General features: G+C 44.0%; 1 protein-coding gene across 1 annotated transcript; it reads right to left on the reverse strand.

The window, feature by feature from the left end:
* On the reverse strand, window positions 1–24,507 carry LOC307024412 (growth hormone-releasing hormone receptor-like; the record flags this gene model as incomplete). The annotated part of the gene is made up of 7 exons (XM_079658481.1): window positions 20,743–24,507; window positions 19,685–20,311; window positions 10,298–13,300; window positions 9,626–9,741; window positions 9,409–9,516; window positions 9,184–9,316; window positions 1–27 (listed from the first exon to the last, which is right to left on the reverse strand). The coding sequence occupies exons 4-7, from the start codon at window positions 9,667–9,669 to the stop codon at window positions 1–3; spliced, it is 312 nt and encodes a 103-aa protein (XP_079514607.1). The 5' UTR covers window positions 9,670–9,741; window positions 10,298–13,300; window positions 19,685–20,311; window positions 20,743–24,507.
* Between the last annotated feature and the right edge of the window lie 132 nt (window positions 24,508–24,639).

Raw genomic sequence — 24,639 nt, forward strand, 5'->3', positions numbered from 1 at the left:
TCAGGGCTGGGGCTGGTGTTGATGAGTCTGGAATGACAGGTAAACGGTAAGTGACAAAACAAAACAGGAAGTGGAAAACAATACAACCAAAATACAACATAAATCTCAACATTTCTGTCGGTGCACAACAGTACCCCCCCTCTAGGGCAGACTCCTGATGGCCCAGGCCGATCATAAAAATCCTGAATCAGAGTTTTGTCAACAATGAATCTTGCAGGAACCCAGCACCTTTCCTCGAGACCATAACCCTTCCAATCCACCAGGAATTGCTTGCCTCGACCCCTATTGCGGACCTCGAGCAGCTTGCGAACCTTGTAAGTTAGACCACCTTTGAAGAACTGGGGCTGTGGATGGGGCTTGGAGGCTCTCATACACAGGTTTAATTTTGCTCACATGGAAAGTAGGATGTACTTTCATGGACCTGGGAAGTCGTAGGCGCACAGACACCGGATTGATGATTTTAGATGCCGGAAAAGGTCCCACAAACCTTGGAGCTAACTTCTTGGAAGCCACCTGAAGTGGTAAGTCCTTGTTAGAAAGCCACACCTTTTGACCTGGACTGTAGAGTGGAGCGGCCCTGCGGTGGACGTCTGCTACAGCCTTCATCCGAACCGAACTTCGGAGAAGAGATTGTCGAGCTCCAGCCCAAACTCGGCGACAGCGTCTGATCAAGGCATGAGCCGATGGTACCGTAACTTCCCCTTCGTTGGTTGAGAACAGCGGAGGTTGATAACCATTGGCACAATGGAAAGGAGAGAGACCTGTGGCCGCCGTGGGAAGAGTATTGTGAGCAAACTCAACCCATGTGAGGTGGTCGCTCCAGGTGGTCTGGTTCTGGAAAACGAGACAGCATAGTGTAGTCTCCAGTACCTGATTCAGGCGCTCCGACTGTCCATTCGATTGAGGGTGGTAACCTGAAGACAAGCTGACAGTAGCGCCTATGAGTCTGCAAAACTCCTTCCAGAAAGCTGAAATGAATTGTGGACCCCTGTCAGAAACAATGTCATTTGGGAATCCGTGGATCCTGAATATATGGGTCATCATGACCTCTGCGGTACCTTTGGCAGAGGGAATCTTGGTTAGAGGAATGAAATGAACCATCTTGGAGAACCAGTCCACCACTGTCAGGACCGTAGTTTTGCCTATGGACGAGGGGAGACCTGTCACAAAGTCCATAGATATGTGTGACCAGGGACGTTGAGGAATCGGCAGCGGTTGGAGCAAACCCATCTTGACCTGGGACGAGGTTTTATTGCAAGCACACACTGGACAAGCCGCTACGTACTCCTGCACATCCTTCTTCATGGCTGGCCACCAGAAACGCTGCTTAATCCTGCACATAGTCCTTTTAACTCCAGGGTGGCACGAGAGCACAGACGTGTGGGCCCAGTGGATGACCTTAGAGTGGAGAGACACAGGAACAAAGAGCAGGTTGTTTGGACACTCGCTAGGTGCCGGGTTCAACATATTAGCCTGCTTAACATCCGACTCTATTTGCCAGCAAAAGGCTCCAACCATACGGTTTAAAGGAAGGATGGTCTTGGGCTCTACAGCAAGGAGTTCTGATTCGAAAAGGCGAGACAAGGCATCAGGTTTTTGATTCTGGGAACCGGGGCGAAAAGAGAGGGTGAAATTGAACCTACTGAAAAATAAAGTCCATCTGGCCCGGCGGGAGTTGAAACGTTTAGCCTTTCGAATGTACTCCAGGTTCTTATGGTCTGTCCAGACTAAGAACGGCTGCTCTGCCCCCTCCAGCCAGTGTCTCCATTCCTCAAGAGCAGCTTTCACAGCTAACAGTTCTTTACTCCCCACATCATAATTCTTCTCTGCCTTCGTCAACTTACGCGACATGAAGGCACATGGGTGCAGCTTGTTGTCTTCACTGGATATTTGAAACAACACCCCTCCAATACCCTCATTGGAAGCATCGACCTCGACCACAAACTGGTGCTGGGGATCCGGAATGGTGAGTATTGGAGCTGTGGTGAACCTTTCCCTGAGGCACTGGAAGAAGACGTCAGCCTGGGGAGTCCACTTGAAAGGAACCTTAGGAGAAGTCAGAATATGCAAAGGGGCAGCAACAGAGCTGAAGTTTCTAATAAACTTCCTACAGAAGTTTGCAAACCCCAGGAACTGCTGAACCTTTTTCCTGGAGTCTGGTGTTGGCCAATCAGAAACTGCACTGACTTTGGCAGGATCCATTTGCATCTGGTTAGGAGATATTATGTATCCTAAGAAAGACACAGTTTCTGCATGGAACTCACATTTTTCTGCCTTGACATATAATTGATTCTCAAGCAGTTTCTGCAGAACCTGACGGACATGGTTAAAATGGGACTTAGTGTCTGGTGAGAAAATCTAAATGTCATCGAGATATACAAACACAGAAACATTCAAAAACTCCCGCAAAACCTCATTCACAAAACCCTGAAACACAGCCGGTGCATTACACAGTCCAAAAGGCATTACAAGATACTCATAGTGGCCACTCTGAGTGTTGAATCCTGTCTTCCACTCATCCCCCTTCCTTATTCGAACCAAGTGATATGCATTTCTTAAATCCAACTTGGTGAATACCTTGGCAGTCTGAAGTAGTTCGAAAGCAGAAGACATGAGTGTCAGAGGATAGCGGTTCTTTACCGTAATGTCATTAAGAGGAATGTAGTCTATTCAGGGTCTCAGAGAACCATCTTTCTTTCCTACAAAGAAAAACCCCGCTCCAGTTGGGAAAGATGAAGGACGGATAATCCCTGATTTGAGAGAAGAGGAAATGTACTCATCCATTGCCGCTCTCTCGAGCCTTGAGGTTGAATACAGTCTTAGTTAATTTTTTTATTTTTTATTTTTTTGGAGCGTGTAAAACCAAAGAAAATACAAATGAAACAAAAGATGATACAGACATGATACAGTACTATACAAATGAATGCAATAACAAAACGAAATATTTAATTAATATTTGAATAATCTGTAGTATCATTGTCTGATATCAATAAACAATAAAGCTTTTGCTAATTACGCGTCCGAAAAGGGGTCAGAAGAAGTTTACACTTATTTAATCCGACCCCTTCTCCCTTTTTTTAACATCTTAATATATGTTAACATACAATATCAATGTATACCTAAACCTTCCCTAATTTATATAATCATTCATAATATGAATGATTATATAAATTCGTCAGCCCCTGAGTCTATGAGCACTCCCTGGTCAATGGCCTGATTTTTAATAAAAATGTTTACCTGAGTAACAGGTCAAGGAGGGAAGTCTGTGGGAAGCTTGCTCACCAGCGCCCTCCTCTGGCTGGTTTGCTCGGTCTTTTCCCGGACATGAGGAGAGTTGGTGATCCGACTGGCCACAGTAGAAACAGCAACCCTCCCTCTGTGAGAAAGTAGAGACGAAAGTCCCACCTCGTCCTGCGATCGTAGTGGGGGAACAGCAGCTCTCTGCGTGCAGACAGGCAGGAGAGCGCCCAGCTGGATCCCTGACGTCACTCACTCTGACCAGGCACTCCGTACAAAGTGTGTCAGAGGAAAAAGGAACATCCCTCCTATAAGAGGGGAAATGGGCTGCTTTCCGCGTGCCAAAAGGCAGGAGAGAGAGAGGCGCACAGCCGGCTCCCTGACATCACTCGACCCGACAGGACACCCAGTACAGGGTGTGTCAGAGAGGAATGGGAGACATCCCTCAAATAAAAATGAATAAATGAACAGGGGGAAGACCAAGATGCAGCCGTGCAAATATCTTCCACTGACATTCCTCCGTGCAAAGCCGTGGAGGAGGAAATTCCTCTGGTGGAGTGCGCCTTGATGTTCTCCGGGGGCTCCACCCCAGAGGAGACATATGCCTGTGACACAGCCTCACACAGGCAGTGTGACAGGCGTTGTGCAGACAGAGGTTGCCCGATCGAGCGCTCTCTATAGTGCACGAACAGGCGCTGAGAACGGCGCCAGGCCGCCGTGCGCGCCACATAGCAGGACAGCCCGCGCACCGGGCAGAGGAGATGAGATGTGGCTTCTTCCTCCGATTTATGAGGAGGCGGAAAAAACCCATCCAGGGTGATCACTCTTGACCTAAAAGTGCTTGGGATGACCTTTGGCATAAAGGCTGGGTTAGGCCGTAGCACAGCCGAACTGCCATCTCCTTGGATCATGGACATGACGGGGCCACAGAGAGAGCGGATAAATCACTCACCCTTTTTGCTGATGTTAGAGCCAAAAGCAGTATTACTTTGGCTGATAACATTTTAAGGGGAACCTGCTCTAACGGTTCAAATGGGGCTTTGCTTAGTGCTCGTAAAACACCAAAGCCAGATCCCACTGAGGCGCCAGTGCGCGTGACACCGGTCTGAGTCTTCGTACCCCTTGCAGAAAGCGTTTCATCAGGGGGTGACTGAACAACGTCACGGCTCCGAAACCCACGTGACAAGATGATGGCAGCCGCATATACCTTGTTGTGCTGAAAGCCAAATTCCTGTCCAACAACAGCTGGAGGAATCACAGCACGTGAGGCAGGCGGCACGTAGTGGGGTCCAGGCTTCTTTCTACACACCAGCACTGGAACGCTGCCCACTTGGCTGTGTAGGTCGCTCTGGTAGACGCGGCCCTGGCGCCCTGAATGGTGCGTACAACATCTTGAGAGAGACCCAACCTCTCTAAGTGTTCCCGTTCAGGGGCCATGCCCATAGGCGCTGGTCTATCACTGGGTGACTGTAAATCGCTCCCTCCACCTGCGAGAGAGCGTCCCCGAGCCACGGAATTTCCCACGGTCTGCCTGACAGCGTAGCTGTAGGCATGGAAACCAGGAAGCGCCCGTGCGCTCCGGGGCAATCAGGATCACTGACAGCCCCTCCTCCTGCACTCGGTCCAGAAACCGGGGAATCAGCGGGACTGGGGGGAAGGCGTACAGCAGTCCCCTGGGCCATGGACAATGTGCGAACGCGTCCACCCCTAGGGGGGGGAGGTCCCGCGCTGACAGGGAGAACCAGAGGGCGCATTGCGCGTTCCCGCGTGCGGCGAACAGATCCGCCTCCGCCCTCCCGAACCGGCTCCAAACCTGGGCGATCAGCTCGGGGTGTAGGCTCCAGTCCTCCTGGCGAGGGCCTCCTCTGGACATGAGGTCTGCCCCTTCGTTCAACTCGCCGCGCACATACAGTGCTCTGATGGAGAGTAGGTGCGCGCGCGCCCAGATCAACAGCCGTCTGGCTGTGTTCAGAAGCTGCGCTGAGCGTACCCCGCCCTGGCGATTGATGTAGGCTGCCGCGGCTCTGTTGTCTGTGCGAATCAATACATGTTGATTCTGCAGCAGCGAGGCAAAATGCTGAATTACTCTCCGTACGGAGATCAATTCCAGCACGTTTATGTGGAAGGACATTTGAGTCAGCCACTGTCCCTCCACTGCCTGCGACATGCACGTTCCTCCCCACCCTGAGAGAGATGCGTCTGTGAACACCGAGATGTGTGACGTAACTCTGCCCAGGGCCACACCCTCTGACAGGACGTGGGGACTTTTCCAATAGGTTAAGTCTGAACCCACGGACAGAGGGATGACCACCATGCGCCTCCTCTGTCGCACGGGGTCGATGTGTAGGCGAATAAACCACCTCTGGAGTCTTCTCATGTGAAGGAGACCCAGGGGAATCACCCCGTGGTCGGCTGCCATCATGCAGAGCAGCCGCATCACGGAGAGGGCTGTCACCACGCTGCAGGGTGTGACGCGTCGAAGGAGAGCTGTCAGCGTCTCCACTCTCTGCCGTGAGAGTCGCGCTCTCATGCGGGCTGAGTTCAATTCCACACCCAGGTAAACAATAGCCTACTCTGGGAGGGAAGAGGACAGCTCTTTTTCCAGTTTATCATGAAACCCAGCTTTGACAGATGCGATATGAGCTGTACCGTCTGTAAAGCCAATTCCTCCCTGGAGCGAGCCATCAGCAGCAGGTCGTCCAGGTAAAATAGTACTCTCATCCCTCCTCTGTGTAGCGGCTGCAATGCCGTCTCTACACACTTCGAAAAGGTGCGAGGAGCCAGGGAATAACCGAACGGCAGACGGTTGTACTGGTACGATATTCCCTGGAATGAAAACCGCAGCAACTTCCTGTGTTGTGGGATGATTGGTACGTGGAAGTATGCATCCTTTAGGTCTATAGAGGTGAACCAGTCTCCCTGGTGAACACACTCTAGCACTCTTTTGACCGTCAGCATGTGAAACGGCCTTTTCATTATTGCCTCGTTGAACGCTGACAGGTCGAGGATGGGTCTCATTCCCCCCGTCTTTTTCGGGATAAGAAAGTAGTGGGAGTAATATCCCTGATTTTCTTCCCCTCGGGGAACCCTGGAAATAGCCTCTTTCAACAGGAGTTCCCGTAGCTCTGCTTGGAGCGCCCGACACTGTTCCCGGGATGACAGGCGTGTCTCCTGTATCCCGTTGAACTGTGGGGGGGGGGAGGCGAACTGCAGGGTGTACCCTCTGCTCATCCATCTGTCCATCAGACACACGCGCTGCCACTCCGAGAAACACTCTGAGAGCGGGCGCACATGCTCGAGATGTGTTGTGGTTGTCATGACGACGAGCCACGCCAGAGCCCTCGCCGCCGCTGCCCGTGAAGCAACCCAAGGTGGGCCTAGAGCGAAAGGGCTGTGAGGGGGCCTCCACAGGCTGCGTTTCACTCCGACTCTCATCGTGAGGCGCGTACACGCTCAGAGGATGAGTAGAGGTGTGTGCAGTAATATCCACATGAGGCGTTACCACGGCGCTCATGGGCTTATTGTGACCGTGTGTAGGTGGCAGATCTCGGACAGAGGAATGCCGCGAGGTCTGTGGTTTAATAACCGAAAAGTTATAACCATCAGGCCCCCGCAGCGAACCCCGCTGCCTACTAATCAACAGATTGGAGGCAGCTGGCGTAGTTACTGCGCTCTGTAACTTATTAACCGATAGATTAAAATGTGCAGGCTTTTGTAACGAACCCTGCTGGCTATTAACCGATAGGTCATAGGCAGCTGGTTCACCCAGAGTGGGGGATATGTGAAACCCATTTGAAACTGATGACAAAAGGTTGGAAATTAAGCTTCTTTTATTTCCTTCACACTCCCCCCCAAACCGTCAGGGCCGGCTCTGCTTCCTCGGCGGCTCTCGTTGAGCAGACGACGAACAGGAGTATTTTTCTTTTTCTTTTCTGGTGGGGGGGCGGAGGCTCGGGACGGTGCCCCTGCCGCCGCGGACGGGCGAGTCTGCCGCCTCGGCTGTCTCTCTGCCTGCCGCTGTGGCCGGGTTGGCCGCTGCTGCTGCTGCTGCTGCTGCCGCTGGTGCCGCTGCGGCTTCGCCGCAGGCTGGAGCCAGCCAACGTGTTGGCGGATATCATCCGCCTGCTCCGCTGCCGCTTTCATGGACTCTACCATGGCCAAAAACTGGGGTCCGAACAGCCCTTCCGAGCTGATCGGAGCGTCCAGCAAGACCTTCCTGGCCGGCTCTGTAACAGCCGCCTGTTGCAGCCAGAGGTGGCGCTGGATCTGCGTCATCCACGCTTCGATCCTCGCCTGGGAGACAGCCACGGACGCGCACAGCGTGAGCGCCGTGCTGGCCGCCTTGCCGATCTCCTCCGCCTCCTCTGGAGCCACGGTGGTGTACCGCTCCACCAGCGTAACCACCGAGTTTGCCAGCAACGCAATGTTATTCGCCGCCGCAGACGCCTGAACCGCGCACTAGTGCGCCCGGTCAGCCTGGCGGGCGACATACTGGTCCTTGGGGGAGGCCAACACAGGGCGCCGTCCGGCGACCAAGTTGGCCTGCTTAACCCCAAAGAACGCCGTCAAGCTCTGCTCCAGAGCGGGGACAGTTGCGAAACCCTCGTCAGTGAATCCCTCCACCTTAGTGAAGGGAACAAAGGTGGCCACCGGAGCCCTCAGGGTCCTCGGGTTCGCCGCAGCCCCCTCCTGGTACCTCCTAATGGCTGGGAAGCACGGCCAGATCGGGTCACTCCTGCCCGTCTGAACGCGGGAAAAAACTCCGGCCATGTCATCCAGAGCTACCTTTTCCCGTCCTAGGGGAACGAGGAGACCCTTGCAGGCTGCCGCCTTGCCAATGATCTCCGGCAGCTCCAGCATGATGCCCCCCAACGCCGGCAGTGCCGTGGCAACGGAGAATGGGACCGCGTGCTCGGCCGCCATACCCGTACCTTGCTCTGACCCCGTCTCCCCCGTCCGGGGGAGAGGGGGGAGGGGAGAGCCGCATGGCGAGCCATGGAGGGAAACGGGGTAGGAGTCGTCCGACTCCTGCCCACCACTCGGCTCCAGAAACAGGCTGTCGTCCCTGTGCTCCTGGACGGGCCAGTCGTCCTCCTCAGCCGCGGCAGCTAGAGCGTCCGCTCTTCGCTGCCTGTCGGCTGATGGGAGACGGGCAAAATGCGAACACGCGACCTGCTGGTTGAGAGCCGCGTACGCGTGCTCTGGCCCCAGACAGGATTCGCATATCGCGTGTAGGTCATAGCTCATGATGTACCCCGTTTTACATGAGGGACAATCACGGACACAATTGTTGCTCATGACTCTAATACCTTTCCTGTGCTTCAGTACTGCTGACGGTTGCTGAAGAAAAGAGGGAGCAGATTGCCGGGCCACCTTCCTATTTATACCGGAAGGAGGCCCGAGGGTGGGGCCCACCTTGCGGGTGGGCGTGGACTACAAGTGTTTCAGTGCTGCGCGGGGGCGCAGGGGGATTACCCAATAGCGATAGCCTTAGAGGGCGAAGCCATATACGAAATAGAACAGGAAGTGGAAAACAATACAACCAAAATACAACAACGGCGGGAATAAGTGCGCTCTCATACACAGGTTTATCTCAACATTTCACTTGGCAAATTGCATAACTCGTTTCAGTCATTTACTGAATAAAAAAAGGGCAAACATGCACAAATATTCTCAGATTAAAACTTTTGAAACCGGAGGTTTTTTTTGCACCATACAAAATAATTTGGGATTGTACTTTTCCCAGATGAAATAAGACATCAAGTCATCTTGGGCTCATGGACATTTTGAATTTCTCAAAAAACACAACAATTGGCAGATTGACCAATAACCATCTTGTATAGATGACTACAAAATGTAGGACACAAAGACAAATTTGCCGATAATGAAAATACTCTTCATAAATAAAACACCCTCATTTGACCCCCCCCCCCTCGCTGTTCTTACTGTGGACACGGTGCAGTGGTCCGTGCTTTTGTCGGCAAACAACACGACATCTTTGACGAACACAGCGAGACTCCTCAGCATGAAGCTCGCAAACAGGTGGAGGTGGATGTAGTTGCGCGTGCAGAGCAGCCTCCTGAGAGGAGACATATTGTCACAAAGATTTTGTTATTACATTTGAATTACTAGATTTGACTCTAAGTTGTTATGATGTGAAAATAAAGCAACCTGAAGCAGCAGAAGAGCAGAACAGCGATGAAGAGAGCAGCCAGAGACGCTCCGTACCCGACGCTGTAGATCAACCTCAGGGTATCAAAGTAGTTTTTCTGGAGGGAACTATGAAATATTGATTAATCAGAGACTTAAAGGACTGAATCTCTAGTTCCCTGCTGGCAAAAGGGATTTGAATCAGATCATAAGGCATGCTGAACTCTCTCCACTGTACCTCTTTGCCCATGTCTCCATCTTCCTCTTCCTCTTCACCTTCATAGTAACAGGCTGTATAATACGGCACGCTGGGCTCACTCCATCCTCGGTCTGTACACTGCCTCGTGATGAGAACTGTGAGGGAATTGTTTCAGGATACTTTAGGATGCTAAAGTCTTAAATCAAAAAAATAATTTCTAAAACAATCCTTGGAAATAAATGAAGCCTTGTTGTTATGCTATTAGATGTAGGTAACTGAATCAAATGACTACATAAGAGAGAAATTGTGAATTGTATATATTTCTGCAACACAAAATATTTTTTAGATTATTGAAATAAATTAAATAAGTAAGTTAATAATATGGTATTGTGTGGGGACATACAATATATTCCTATAAACATTATAATAATTATCCCATGCAAAGTAGGGAGGACAGTATTCAGACAACAGGGCGACACCTTGACTTTACATTCAGACGTTTGAATAATAGTTATTTTAATTATAGTAGCATTTATGCCGAAAATGTGTCTTTAAATGTACGTTTCATTCATTTAACATAGTTTTAACTGACTTTTTTATTGCATCTACAGTAGCATTGTCTTTTAAATGTTATAATTTTCTTGTTAGAATCCCTTTTTAAAGGTTACTCTGCAGACTTGATGGTGTCTGTGTGTGATATAGAACGTTTACCTGGAGGAGTGTCAGGCTTCAGTAAGGGCAGAGGACAGTGGACAGAGATCATCTGTCCCTCAGAGGCAGACGGCCAACAACTCACTCCGTCCCACTCCGTCACACAACCTTAACATTCAAATACATAGGAATCACTGAGAAAATCTTTCTATTATGCTTTGAACTTCATTTATTTGTGTCCCTAGATCAGTTACCTGCACTTGTATTACTCGGCTGAAGTGAAGCATCCGCGTTCATCTGTAGTTTACACTCATTTTCTTTATTTTGTATATAAAGAACAATTAAACACTCTGGATGAGTTGACATCGCCTGATAGAATAAAATAAAATAGGCACCAAAAAAAAAGCGGGTTAATTGAATTGATGCTCACCTTAGTTTTCATTACATTCTACAAGACGTTATGCACAGTGTCTAATACATGTTTTCATCCCCCTGCATCACTGTAACCCACGGTTGTTCTAACTATCATTTAGGGACATTTCCCAAATACATAAATAACGGTTTATAGTAACTGTTGCAGATTTTGTACAATATTTCCTTTTGATAGTTGCAAACTTACCATGTAGCGTGTGATGACCAGGAGGTAAACGGCAGCAGTCAGACTGAAGTCCATCTTTCAATCATTCAAAAATCAAGTGTAAAACCAACTATCGCTCTCCGTCGTCCATCATATAAAAAGCATCTGTTTAAGGTTTGGGTCAAATGAAGGATTGGTAAACTGCTTCCTCGGTGCAGCTGCAGTGATGTGAAGCATTGTAAAACCAACATCTCTGTTAAGAGGATGACATCACCTGAGCAGCACAACACTAACTGAACAGCAGGAGGAAAAGCTGAAAACAAGGGGACTTCAATTCACTGCAATATTAATGCAGCGCACTGTACACATTATAACAGACTCCTTTAGATGAATCGGGTATAAATATTACCATGACATTTCCCCAGGTGATCTAATGTTAACTATTAGTAAATGAAGGAGAAATGAGCCGACACATGAGACAAAGTAAGTAAAATAAACGTCTTAAAATGTATTGCAACGTTTTCCTTCCCCAATTCTTAAAATTTACCATTGTATGATCAAAACATGTCGGTCAAAGGTTTAAAATCTGCATTAAGTTTAATTATTGTATTTATTCCACATGCCATGATTTGTAGTTTATATAATGCAATATTTAATAGAAAAACAACACCTGCTGTGAAACCCTGCAGCACTTCCCGGGATCAATCAATCAATCAATCAATCAATCAATCAATGAATGTTTATTTATATAGCCCAATATCACAAATGTTACATTTGTCTCAGTGGACTTCACAGTTTGTATAGAATATCAGTATGACAATACGACACCCTCTGTCCTTAGACCCTCACATCGTACAAGGAAAAACTTCCAGAGAAAACCCCACAGTTTAAAGGGAGACATGGGAGAAACCTCAGGGAGAGCAACAGAGGAGGGATCCCTCTCCCAGGACGGACAGACGTGCAATAGATGCCTTGTGTAAATTGAAAAGATAATACATTTGCATCATAGGTAGACCAAATGTTTGGAAATGCATGTCTCTGTAAAGATGAATCCACAAGGATGTCAACAATCCTGTGGGAGCCATCAGGGAAGACCACAGTGACAGGTTCAGCCACGACTCGAAGTCCAGGACTCAGGATCCAGGATCCAGGACTCAGGACCGCAGCTACAGGATCAGCCACGACTCAGGATCCCGGGGTACATAGACACCAAAAAGAAATTTGGGGGAAGCTGGGTTATTCGGACCATGAGAGTACACAGGTATAGACAGAGAGAAGGAAGAAGTAAGGTGTCCCCCGACAGTCTAAGCCTATAGCAGCTAAACGTGTCTACGTACATGCACTCCCTCAGGATAGGTTGAGGGAAAAAGGGTAGCAAGCTGTACTGCAACTCTGACTACTTTTAAATCCAGGCTGAAGAATTTTTTTTAATGACTGTTTTAAAATGCCATTTTCTTAATGTCTTTCATTGTTGTAAAGCACTTTGAATGGCCTTGTGTTGAAAGGTGCTATATTATTAAACTTGCCTTACTGATGGTTTTACTGCGAGTCCATATCATATGGAAGACATCAAGTTATTATTTAATCTGTCATATAACATTGAAACACTTACAGTTCAACATTTCCCTTTGGGAAGCAGCTAACAATTACTTTTATTATCAATTAATCTACCAAATATTTTCTTGATTTCTCAATTGGTCAATGTCAGGCATTAGTGAACAATTGTAATTTGTTATAATATGCATGACACAGTACATTAAACCATCTTTACAGAAATATAGGATGAATTCACACATTAGTGAGACTGAAACTCCTGCTGCAATATCTCCCTCTTGTGTTTGATTCCAGACTTGTTGAGGCACTTTTGCTGCCCACAAGTACTAGTACTTACTTTACTTGAGTATTTTCATTTGTTAGCAATTTACTTCTGCTCCACTTCCAGGTTGACACCTCCAGTTACTAATGTATTAGTGTAACATTTTTATATTTCCCATGTATACGTGTCTGCACATGTATTGCCTTTAAATGTAAGTGATAAACCAAAGCATTGTACATAAATATCTGAAAAACGGATTGTTTTGTAGTATGAGTTGCTAGGCTATGCTAACCGGCCGCCTGCTCTGCTGTTTCCAGTCTGTGTGATAAGCTAAGTTAAGTGGCTGCTAGCAATAGCTTCATATTCATTGTATAGGTACATTATGTGAGATATTGATATTTTAGTCTAACTTTCAGAAGAAAGCAGATAAGCTTTTCCCAACAAACATTTGAACAGAAACAACATTTGTATCACTTTTCAATGTGCCTGGAAAGAAAGTCATGTCCTGCAGTCAGTGAAGTGGCTCCTGCAGTTCACAGACTGATGACCACATGAGGATTTGTGAAAGGGAGATTTTCCTCCTGAGAAGGATTCCCACGGCAGCACCTGGCCCACAGTGAACTCTCTCCTGGACAAATCCAATCATCTTCAGCCACACAGCTTGTGGCAGCTGTTGCAACTCTCCAAAGAGGAGAAAGGGAGGGAGGGAGGAAAAAGAAAGAAAGAAAGAAAGAAAAAAAGAAGGAACAAAGAACATTGTGCTGATTATAGCATCAACATTCCCAGACACTTCTGAGCGTCACTTATTCCACTGTGCCGGACAGTTTCTCAACTTGGTGTAAAGGTTTGCACCCTGTGTGTGTGTGTGTGTGTGTGTGTGTGTGTGTGTGTGTGTGTGTGTGTGTGTGCGTGTGTGTGTGTGTGTGTGTGTGTGTGTGTGCGTGCGTGCGTGCGTGCGTGCGTGTGATGGTTAGAGGCCACAGCAAGGGCAGTGAAAGAGCAGCGACACAAGGGTGCACTGTTTAGTCCCCCGCGCCTCCATGTTGTGCCAAGACTCGACCTTTGTGTGCTGACTACACCAATCTGTTACTGTAGCTACTGTTCAATCCAGAGCTCTAACACAAAATCATTGTTTTTTATTTTATAAAATAAAGCCATTTATAATCATTTGTATTTCCGCTTAATGGAATACTTAATGGAAATACTCACCCTGTTTTACTTCCAATTGCTGAAGAAAACATTTTTCTTTTTCCTTGCATGCTTTGGCAGTTAACTAAGAATGACATTTTTTTAATTAATTGAAGTAAATGGGGGGCCATGTTTAGGAACAATGACATCATTTATTCCTTGAAGTGGCTTTGAGATTGCCAAATCATCTATTTCACACTATATTGAATCTGTATGACTCTGTGTATTTATAGCTGTAACTATCTACAAATACTACTGTATGTCTTGTGCATAATTTTAGAAGTTATTAGAAATTCCGTCATCAGAAACTAGGTTCACTATCTTTGAATTATAAGCAAATCTTCGTCAGGCCGCTGCTATATATGGAAAGATAGTGACCTTATTTAAATAAAGAAATTATCTTTATAAAATGTAAAAATAAATGTAGAAATATCTTAATAACTAGCATATAAACCGTCTGTCACTGACACTGTTATTCAAATCGATGGATATAATGTATTCAGGACGGATCGTAAGGGCAGAGCTGGTGGTGTTGCAACTGCTATTATACACTGCTGAGAAACCACAGTTCTCTGTCCTTCATTCAATTTCAATTCCAAGGCAATTTGAGTTGCTAGCAGTCCAAATAACTATAGCAAATGCTCCTCTCAATGTTATTGGCTGTTATAGGCCTCCATCGGCCATCATGGATGCAACTACTAGCCCTACTGAATTGTTGTCAACGTTTTCTTCTGAAATCATATTATTGGGTGATTTCAATTGGGACTGGTTGAGTGATAAATCTTCACAGTTTAAGCAGGTTTGTGATTCTTTGAACTTAACTCAGCTTATTGATAGTCCCACTAGAATAAACCCTGCCAAACCTAATAACGATACCCTTATAGATGTCATTCTAACAAATGCAGCTCATAAATATGTGTGTTTTTCCTAATGATATCAGTGACCATTGCACTATTGCTTGCATTAGGAGCACTAAGTTGCTCAAAGCTAAGGGCCTTATTGTGCTCAGGCGCTGCTTCAAACACTTCTCTGAGCAGGCTTTCCTACACGATCTGACAGAGGTTAAATGGCACTTCATTGCATTAATTCCATCTGTCAATGTTGCGGTCCAATTCTTTGTTGATCACTTTTTATAGATTATTAATAGACATGCCCCCCTTAGAAAATTCAGAGTTAAGAATAGGAACACTCCATGGTTTACTAGAGAATTATCTGATCTAATTCATGATCGCAATAAGCAATGGTCTTTAGCTAGAAAGTCTAACACTATTGATGACTGGCTTCTTTTTCGTGTCCTCAGAAATAAATGTTCAGCCCTTATTCAAAAAGCTAAAGCAGATTACTATCTGAGCTTAACCACTGATTGTTTTAATGACCATTCTAAGTTCTAGAAAACAATTAAATCACTTCAGAACAAGAAGGTTTCTAGTTTCCCACAAAAACTGAAGGTCAGTGATTCTTTTATTTCAGATTCAGATGGTATGTCTAATGCTTTCATTGCTCACTTCAAAAAGGCTGGTCACATTTTTGATAAGAAAAGTCATGACTCTCTAAATGGTCGTACTCACAGCCCTAGTAAAGAGATTTACTCCCCTGTTTTTGATTTCGCTTCCTTTCTTTTAAAAAATTGCAGCTCAGATTATAGCTCAACCAGTTACTGATATTTGTAATCTCTCCCTGTCCACTCACACACTGCCAGCTGTGTGGAAGCAAGCTTTTGTATCGCCCCTCTTGGAAGCTGGTGATCTCATTTAGTTGAATAACTATCGTCCTATCTCAAATCTTTCTGTGTTATCAAAGATTCTTGAGTCCCTAGTTTCTACTCAGCTAAAACTTTTTTTAAATTCACACAACACCCTTAACCCTATACAATCTGGATTCAGATCAAAGCACAGTACTGTGACTGCCTGTCTGAAAGTCTTAGATGATATTAAGGCTGCTTTGGATAAAAAATATGTTTGTTTTGCATTGTTTATTGACTTAGCCAAAGCATTTGACACTCTAGATCAGTGGTTCTCAAATGGGGGTACGTGGACCCCTAGGGGTACGTTGGAGTACTGCAGGGGGTACGTGAGACTTGAAAAAAACAAACATAATTAATGCATTTACACAAACTACTAATTGTAGATTAACTACTTTATTCAAAGGTTTACAGTAATTCTGGATAATAACATGTGAAAAATAAACGGGGTGCTCTCTTTTCCTCTCCCTCTACTGACAGCCCGTTAGTCTCGTGCAGCGCGCTGAACCTGTAATAAGTGACCCGACAGAAAAGAATAAATATATTTATAACTAGTTTAGCTTGTTCCAGAGTAGATAAACTAGCTGTGTATGTTGCTCGGCTCAACGATCCATCACAGCGGAGATAATGCAGAGCTGCGTGTTCTCCGTCAGCAGCTTTGCTTTTCAAAGGACCTAATCAATAAGCATTGCTTGACAACTGCGTGTGGCCGCAAAGTATAGCGCAGCATGTTTATACGAGGGGTCAAAATCCCAAAATCCCATACTCATAAAATGCTCCTATATTTTTTTCTCTTCATTCCCATAGCCCCAAAATAAATAAATACACAAATATACCAAGTTTGAGCAGTGTGGGTTTTATATGAACAGAGTTACACATATTTCAAAACGCAAAGTGTAATAACTGCAGGTTGCCTCCCTTTCAGAATGACAAAGGTCCTCAGTGAAGCACAAGCCCATTTCTCACTACATTGTAAGTACAACTTATTAAAAAGATCAGTTCAATGCAACTAATGTCGTCTTAGTGTTATTGCATGATGTTAAAATTGGTTTCCATGAATTTATTGATGGATTGTAAACATTTGAAATGTAGCATTTAAGTGTTTCTCAGTTACAAGGTTGTTGTTTTAATAAATCAGACACTGATGGTGCAGCGCTGTACTGTACCTCTTTACATAGGCATTTTTTCCTTAACAAATTTTTTTTGCGCTGATCAGGGGGTACTTGGCTGAATTTTTTTTTCAAAGGGGGTACATTATTGAAAAAAGTTTGAGAACCACTGCTCTAGATCACCACATTCTGTTTAATGTTATGTTGATGTCTCGTTTAGGTCATAACGCCATTTGCTGGTTTCAAAGTTATCTAACCGACCGTACTCAATGCGTCAGGTTGGGTAGTACTGTCTCTCACCCTGTCACCTTGGAGAAGGGAGTTCCACAGGGCTCTATTTTGGGGCCCTTGCTCTTTTTATTATATGCAAACAATATTTGTAATCAGATGCAATTTTCTACCTATCATGCTGATGACACTATTGTATACTCATGTGCTCCTTCTCTGGATATGGCCATTTCCAATTTAAAAACTGATTTGATCACGCTACAGCATGCGCTTCTTGATTTTAAACTGCTAATGAACAGTAAGAAAACCAAAGCAATGCTCTTTGCTCCCAAGTAAGCGTCCTCTTGCCTTTCCATTGACACCCTTGATGGTGTCTCCGTTGAGTTTGTCGATACATACACATTTCTGGGCTTTTGGTTGGACAAAAATCTAAACTTTAAACACCATATTGAAGTTCTAACTAAGAAATTGAAATTCACTCTTGGCTTCCTTTACAGACTTAAATGTTGTTTTTCAACTTCATCCCGTAAAAGGTTGGTCTCTGGCTTACTCCTGTCCAAGCTGGACTACGCTGATACCATTTATAGATTTGCCTGTCCCACTGTTTTGGCCAAACTTGACCCACTCTACCATGCTGCACTGCGATGTATATCAAATGCACCCTATAGGACTCATCATTGCAAACTGTATAGCCTAACTGGATGGTCCTCACTTAGTATGCGTAGGATGCAGAATTGTTTTTTATTAATGTATAAAGCCATTGTTAGCTTCCACTGTACATACAGTATGTGCCAGATTTGCTCCAGTTTGTGACTCTTACAACCTCAGAACCAGTGCCTGGATACAGTTCCAGGTTCCTGCTGAGGCTGGAAAAAGGAGTAATTTTCATTATGGTCCTTGGTCTTGGAATGACCTTCAATCACGCCTCAAACTGACGGCACTTGTCCCTATAGCCTGTTTTAAATTGAAGTTGTCTGAGGTCCTTACCACCAGCTGCTCTTGCAGTAATAAGTAGTACCTTTCTTACTGTCCCAAATGTGCACAATGTAGTGACTGCTTTTCGTTTTGTTTTTTGTTTTTTGTTTACTTAGTTGTGTTCTCTGTATTTTATATGTCTGTGTTATGTGTACAAATGTGTAATGTTGCTGCCTCCTTTTCCAGGTTAGCATTGTGAATGAGATTTGTATCTCAATGCTTTCTATTTGGTTAAATAAAGGTTAAAGAACACAAAAGAAAGATGACCTACAGTACTATTGAACATACACTGTAAGAAAGGTACCGTGAAATTCACAGTATTTAACTGGCAGCAATTGACAAGTTACTTACTGTAATTCATTTTACAGTATTTAACTGGCAACACTTGACAAGTTACTTACAGTAGTTCATTTTACAGTAAGTAACTTGTCAATTGCTGCCAGTTAAATACTGTAAAATGAATAACAGTAAGTAACTTGTCAATTGCTGCCAGTTAAATACTGTAAAATGAATAACAGTAAATAACTTGTCAATTGCTGCCAGTTAAATACTGTAAAGGTAATCACAGTATTTACAAGTTTTTATTTACAGTAACAATGTAAAATAAAACAGTAACTTCCAAGTACTGTATTTGTGTTTACGGTAATAGTGTTTTAACTGTAAAATGAAACACAGTAAATAGCATTTACTTTATTTGGTATTACAGTAGTAGTATTATAGCTGTAAAATGAAACACAGTAACTTCCAAGTACTGTATTTGTGTTTACGGTAATAGCGTTTTAACTGTAAAATGAAACAGTAATATTTAATTACTTTATTTTTTGTTACAGCAGTAGTGTTATAGCTGTAAAATAAAACAGTAATTTCCAAGCATTGTATTTTTGTTTAAGTTAATAGTATTTTAACTATAAAATAAAACACTGCAATTTAAAAAGTATTTTATTTTTGTTTACGGTAATAGTGCTTCAATTGTAAAATAGAAACTTTAATGCTATAATTTTAAGTTACAGTATCAGTATTGTAAAACTATTTATTATGGTATAATTCATGTCATGCTGGTAATTTACAGATTACCAGAAATGGTAATGGTACTCAAATGACTCGTATGATCCGGATCTCTTCAATGACTGACTCATAAGACTCCAAGTCCATAAAAGGATCCGGATTTGCCTTCTCTAGTGGGAACAGGTGGAAACAATCAATGAGGCGCGGGAAGGTATTTTGAGTGGGGGTGCTGAGGTGTTGGACTCCAGTGAACACTATTACGGGCACTATAGAGCACGCACAAAAAAACTCCCAACACGCAAACACACAGCACACCCGCGACTGTTACAATGAAGGCTCGATAATCAGCTCACGGCATATAGGCAGGGGTAAAGTGCTATTTTTTACGAGTGGGGAGCGGACCTCACCTCCTCTAGGGGGGTCCGGGGGGTGCTCCCCCGGGAAGATTTTTTTTGAATACTGAAGTTAAAAGCATCAATCTGGTGCACTTTGAGAGCAACATTAAGCGATCTATGGATACATCTCTCAACACCCAGATGAAACACAACTGTAAGCAGATGTTCTTTGTCTTTATGGATATTTTACAAAACACTCACCTTTCAAACTGTATTCTTGTTTTACTGCCATATAGTATTTCATAATTGTTTTTCCTTTATTCTCTTATTTTTTTTATAACTATAATGATCATATGAAGGTGTGCCGCGGAAATAATCTTTTGAATAATTTTTTGACCAAACCGTTTGAGACCCACTGAGATAACTTAGACGAAAGTTAACTATCTAAACACTCAGAGAGTCCTTTAGCTCACCTGAGCCCCTCAGTCTGAGAGGAGAGCTCTCCTCCAGCTTGTTGTGGAACAAACAGCTCCGTATGTCCGTTAGTGCAGCTAGCTAACCAGATGCCAACAACAAGGTCCTTGCTGCTGGCACCGGTCCCTCTCTCTCTCCCCCTCTCTCACACACTAAATGCGCTATTTCCGCACACACACAGAGCCGCGAGCTTGAATGACACAAGCACACTTTTATTTCCATGCAACTCTCTGATTGGTCTGGTGTCTTGCCTCTGTTGCATTCACTGAACACGGGAAATGACAGTCCTGCCGTCCTTTCTAGTGTCTTGATGAGATTCACGTAAAGCACGGTTAATGTATTATATTATTGAGGTAGAATCGTCCGGGGCTACAGAAAAAAAACTCGGGGAAGGCCAAAATATTATTTTACCAACAATGTGGAATTTATTGGCTACATATTACACAGATTATGCACAGCGAGAGCAGCAATAACCTTCAAATAATAATTCAGACAGGGGAGCTCCGCACCCCCTGCCTGCCGCTAGGGGGTGCTGCAGCGCCCTCAGCACCCCCCTTCCCGCGCCCATGGGTGGGGCAGACGCTGACGATGGCGGGAAAACACACAAAGGGATGAAGTAACAGGGCCTGAAATGAGAAACAAGAGGGAAAATGAAACAGGAAATGGAAAAGGAGACACAACATGAAACACGGGGACTTAACTAGAGATGAATGACATACAGACCTTTCATGACGTGAATAAACATGAAAACCTTACTAAACATGAAATGACAGACCTAATACATAAACACAACTAACAGATTTGACGAGACACAACAAAAGGCACTGTTTGGCAAATACATTATCACTATTCTTAGATAATACACAACATTTGAAAACACTTTGAATACAAACAACCAAATGCATGCAGGAATGGACCCTGTAGCTACTGAACTTACAAACCTTACACGTGTAAGACATTTTGATAAGCTTGCAGACTACAATTAGCTTAACTTGCTTTTTCACTAAGCGGCCTGACGTCGCACTGTCAAACTCACAAAATTATTTGTATTAATTACTTTTTTTGTCTCTTGAGTTACCATGTCCATTGGGGGAGTTTACTTCCTGGTTCAGCAAAGGGCGTGGCCTAGCGCTGAGGACTAAATACTGCAAGGAGCCAATTGGGACAAACCACCTGCTTCCATGTTAAAGGGGGAATTTGGGTTTTGTCAGTGTCCTTTGTGTATTCTGTTACTATTAATTATCCCTTGGTTTCAACTTGGTTTGGCCAAGCCACTATATAGGTTCCTTGGTTTTTTCATTGTAGCAGGTCAGTTTGTTGAGTTAACACTAGTGAAGCCTTATGAAGCCTTATGAAGCCTTATGAAGCCTTATGAAGCCTTATGAAGCCTTATGAAGCCTTATGAAGCCTTATGAAGCCTTATGAAGCCTTATGAAGCCAATTGGTTCGCAAAAGGGTTAATCTCATGAGGCTTCATCATGGGCTTCATTTGAACACAAACCCCCTGTTGGTCAAAGTGTGTAAAACAGGCAGATTGGACATCTCAACAGTGTGCTCTATCTCATACCGAGTTCCTAATGAGTAAAGCCTTAGAATAACTCTGAACAACGAACATAAAATCATATGTTCATGTTAACAATATTGTTTTTATTCCAGTTGATTGTGATTGAAAAGCCTAAGGAGGCTGACATTGCAAAGAGGGATTTGTATTCCTTAGTAATATTAATAAACTTAACCATGTTGTAGCCTGAGAAAGGCTAAACCATATCAAAGAATACATTTATTAACTAGGCTACATTTCTCATTTAGCTGTAGCTTTTATAAACAACAAAAAAGTCGTATTGACGAGTCGTTGAACCAGGGACCCTACGGTCGTGAGTCAACTGCTTTCCAGCTGAGCCACAGCACGCACACCAAATCTCCATGAAAACACTAAGATATTTATTCCTGTATTTATTCATGTTTTTATTCCTACATTTATTTATGCTTGTATCTATTTATACTTATGACATGACATGTATGACAAGAACACAACATAGCACAGAGACAGCTCTGGTTAAAGTCACAAATGACATTCTAATAGCCTCTGACAAGGGACTTGTCTCTATTCTTGTCTTGCTCGATCTTAGTGCTGCATTTGATACTATCGACCATGATATCCTATTGCAAAGACTAGATCACTTAGTTGGCATACAAGGAACTGCTTTAGGCTGGTTTAGGTCCTATCTATCTGAACGCTCTCAGTTTGTACGTGTCAACGATGAATCTTCCATGCAAACCAAAGTCAGCCATGGAGTGCCACAGGGCTCAGTGCTTGGACCTATTTTGTTCACCCTATATATGCTTCCGTTAGGCAATATTATAAGGAATCATTCTGTAAACTTTCATTGTTATGCGGATGATACTCAACTATATTTATCAATCAAGCCTGATGAAATTAATCATCTAAATAAAATTCAAGACTGCCTCAAGGACTTAAAAACGTGGATGACCTTAAATTTTTTGATGTTAAACACGACCAAAACTGAAGTTATTGTACTTGGCCCGAAGAATCTACGAAACAAATTATCTAAAGATATATTAACTATGGATGGCATTAATTTGGCCTCCAGTGAGACTGTAAGGAATCTTGGTGTTATATTTGATCAGGATTTATCCTTTAACACCCACATAAAATCAATTTCAAGGACCGCCTACTTCCATCTACGTAACATTGCAAAAATCAGGCATATCTTGCCTCAAAACGATGCAGAGAAACTAGTCCATGCATTTGTTACTTCAAGGCTGGATTATTGTAACTCCTTATTATCAGGGTGTACCAAGAAGTCAGTCAAGTCGCTTCAGCTGATTCAAAATGCTGCAGCTCGTGTACTAACCAGAGTTAGGAAAAGGGACCACATTACTCCTGTTCTGGCTGCCTTACACTGGCTCCCTATAGAACACAGGATAGAATTTAAAATTCTTCTTCTCGCCTACAAAGCCCTTAATGGGCAGGCGCCATCTTACCTTAAAGAACTCATTATACCCTATTGTCCTACTAGGGCATTGCGTTCCAAGAATGCAGGGTTGTTGGTTGTTCCTAGAGTCTCTAAAAGTACAATGGGAGCCAGAGCCTTTTCTTATCAAGCTCCACTTTTGTGGAATCAGCTTCCAGTTTGTGTTTGGACGGCAGACACCCTATTCGTTTTTAAGAGTGCGCTTAAGACCTTCCTTTTTGATAAAGCTTATAGTTAGGGCTGATTAGATTCAGCCCCTAGTTTTGCTGATATAGGCTTAGTTTGTCGGGGGACATCTTACTTCTTCCTTCTCTCTGTCTATACCTGTGTACTCTCATGTTCCGATTAACCCAGCTTCCCCAAATTTCTTTCTTTTTGGTGTCTATATACGACGGGATCCGGAGTCATGGATGATCCTGCGGTCCTGTGTCATGGATTGCGAGTCCTGGATCTTGAGTCGTGGCTGTGGTCCTGGATCATAAGTCCTGGATGGATATCCTCGTGGATTCATCTTCTTATTATACACACATGCATTTCCAAACATTTGGACTACCTATGTTGCAAATGTATTATCTTTTCAATTTACACACGGCATCTATTGCACGTCTGTCCGTCCTGGGAGAGGGATCCCTCCTCTGTTGCTCTCCCTGAGGTTTCTCCCATTTTTCCCTTTAAACTGTGGGGTTTTCTCTGGAAGTTTTTCCTTGTACGATGTGAGGGTCTAAGGACAGAGGGTGTCGTATTGTCATACTGATATTCTGTACAAACTGTGAAGTCCACTGAGACAAATGTAACATTTGTGATATTGGGCTATATAAATAAACATTGATTGATTGATTGATTGATGTTCCGACCTCTATATAAATGAGGTTCTGAGCTCTTTTAATTCCATCGTGTCACCAGCGGGCCCGGGTACAGGAGGGGTAATATGGTTCTTATTATATATTATGAGCATTGTGGTTCAACTGTTCAACCGATCTGAATCGCTTCCTGAAGCAGTCACGTGGTGTAGACAGGCAGCGAGGCTTCGTTTGTCATCGATGAAGTCACTGGCCCAAAACGATACAAGCCTCGATACATGCTTCACAAAAAGCTTCGGGGATTACTCGACACACGCTCCGAAGCCTCGGCGCAATACCTAACATCACTAGTTAACACCTAAGTGTTAAGTTGATGCCATGTTTCTTTGAGGTATTCTCTAGTGATGGCAAAATGAAGCTTTGAATGAAGCATCGAACCACTTGGACAATTGTGTCGGAAATAGGTTCATTTCTCGAAGCTTCAGTTACAGCGACCTCTCGATGCACACACACACACTAAGACTGAATATCATGTTCTATTTGCAATTAAAGATTGATAATTGTGTGTATAGGCTAGTTGCACAAGATGGCGTCTATCAACTTCCGGCGGCTGGGGGTGAGCCCGAGTACTTCCGGTCTTCGGTGTGGAGTTGTAAGACAGCTTTTATGTCCGCAGCTCTACTTGCTTGGAACAGTCTACAGCTAAAATTGAAATTGAGCAATTTTATTTCTCTGATTGTTTTTAAAGCACGTCTAAGTGAAATGCTTTCTGAAACTATGGGTATTTGTAAATGTTAATAAGTATGTAAATATGTTGTATGATATCCTCTATTGTTTGTTTTTATGTTGTTTTATGTTTCATGTGGAACTTAAATTGCGGCAGGTCTCCCTTGTAAAAGAGATCTATGATCTCAAGGGACCAATCTGAATAAATAAAGGTTTGAAATGAAATGAAACATTAGTGTACCACACTACATCATATGTTATCATATTGTGGATTTATTATATTATGTATTGTCCTATGTTATTTTTGTGTGCATTTGTTTTGAGGTTATAATTCATTAGTTATATATAATATATATATATTAGTTATATTCATTAGCCGATTCTTTTGAAAATGAACAATTTTAAATGAGCCAAAATGCAGCAGCATTTGGA

Source organism: Notothenia rossii, assembly GCF_949606895.1.
Source record: "Notothenia rossii genome assembly, chromosome: 11".
NCBI classification, from domain to species: domain Eukaryota; kingdom Metazoa; phylum Chordata; class Actinopteri; order Perciformes; family Nototheniidae; genus Notothenia; species Notothenia rossii.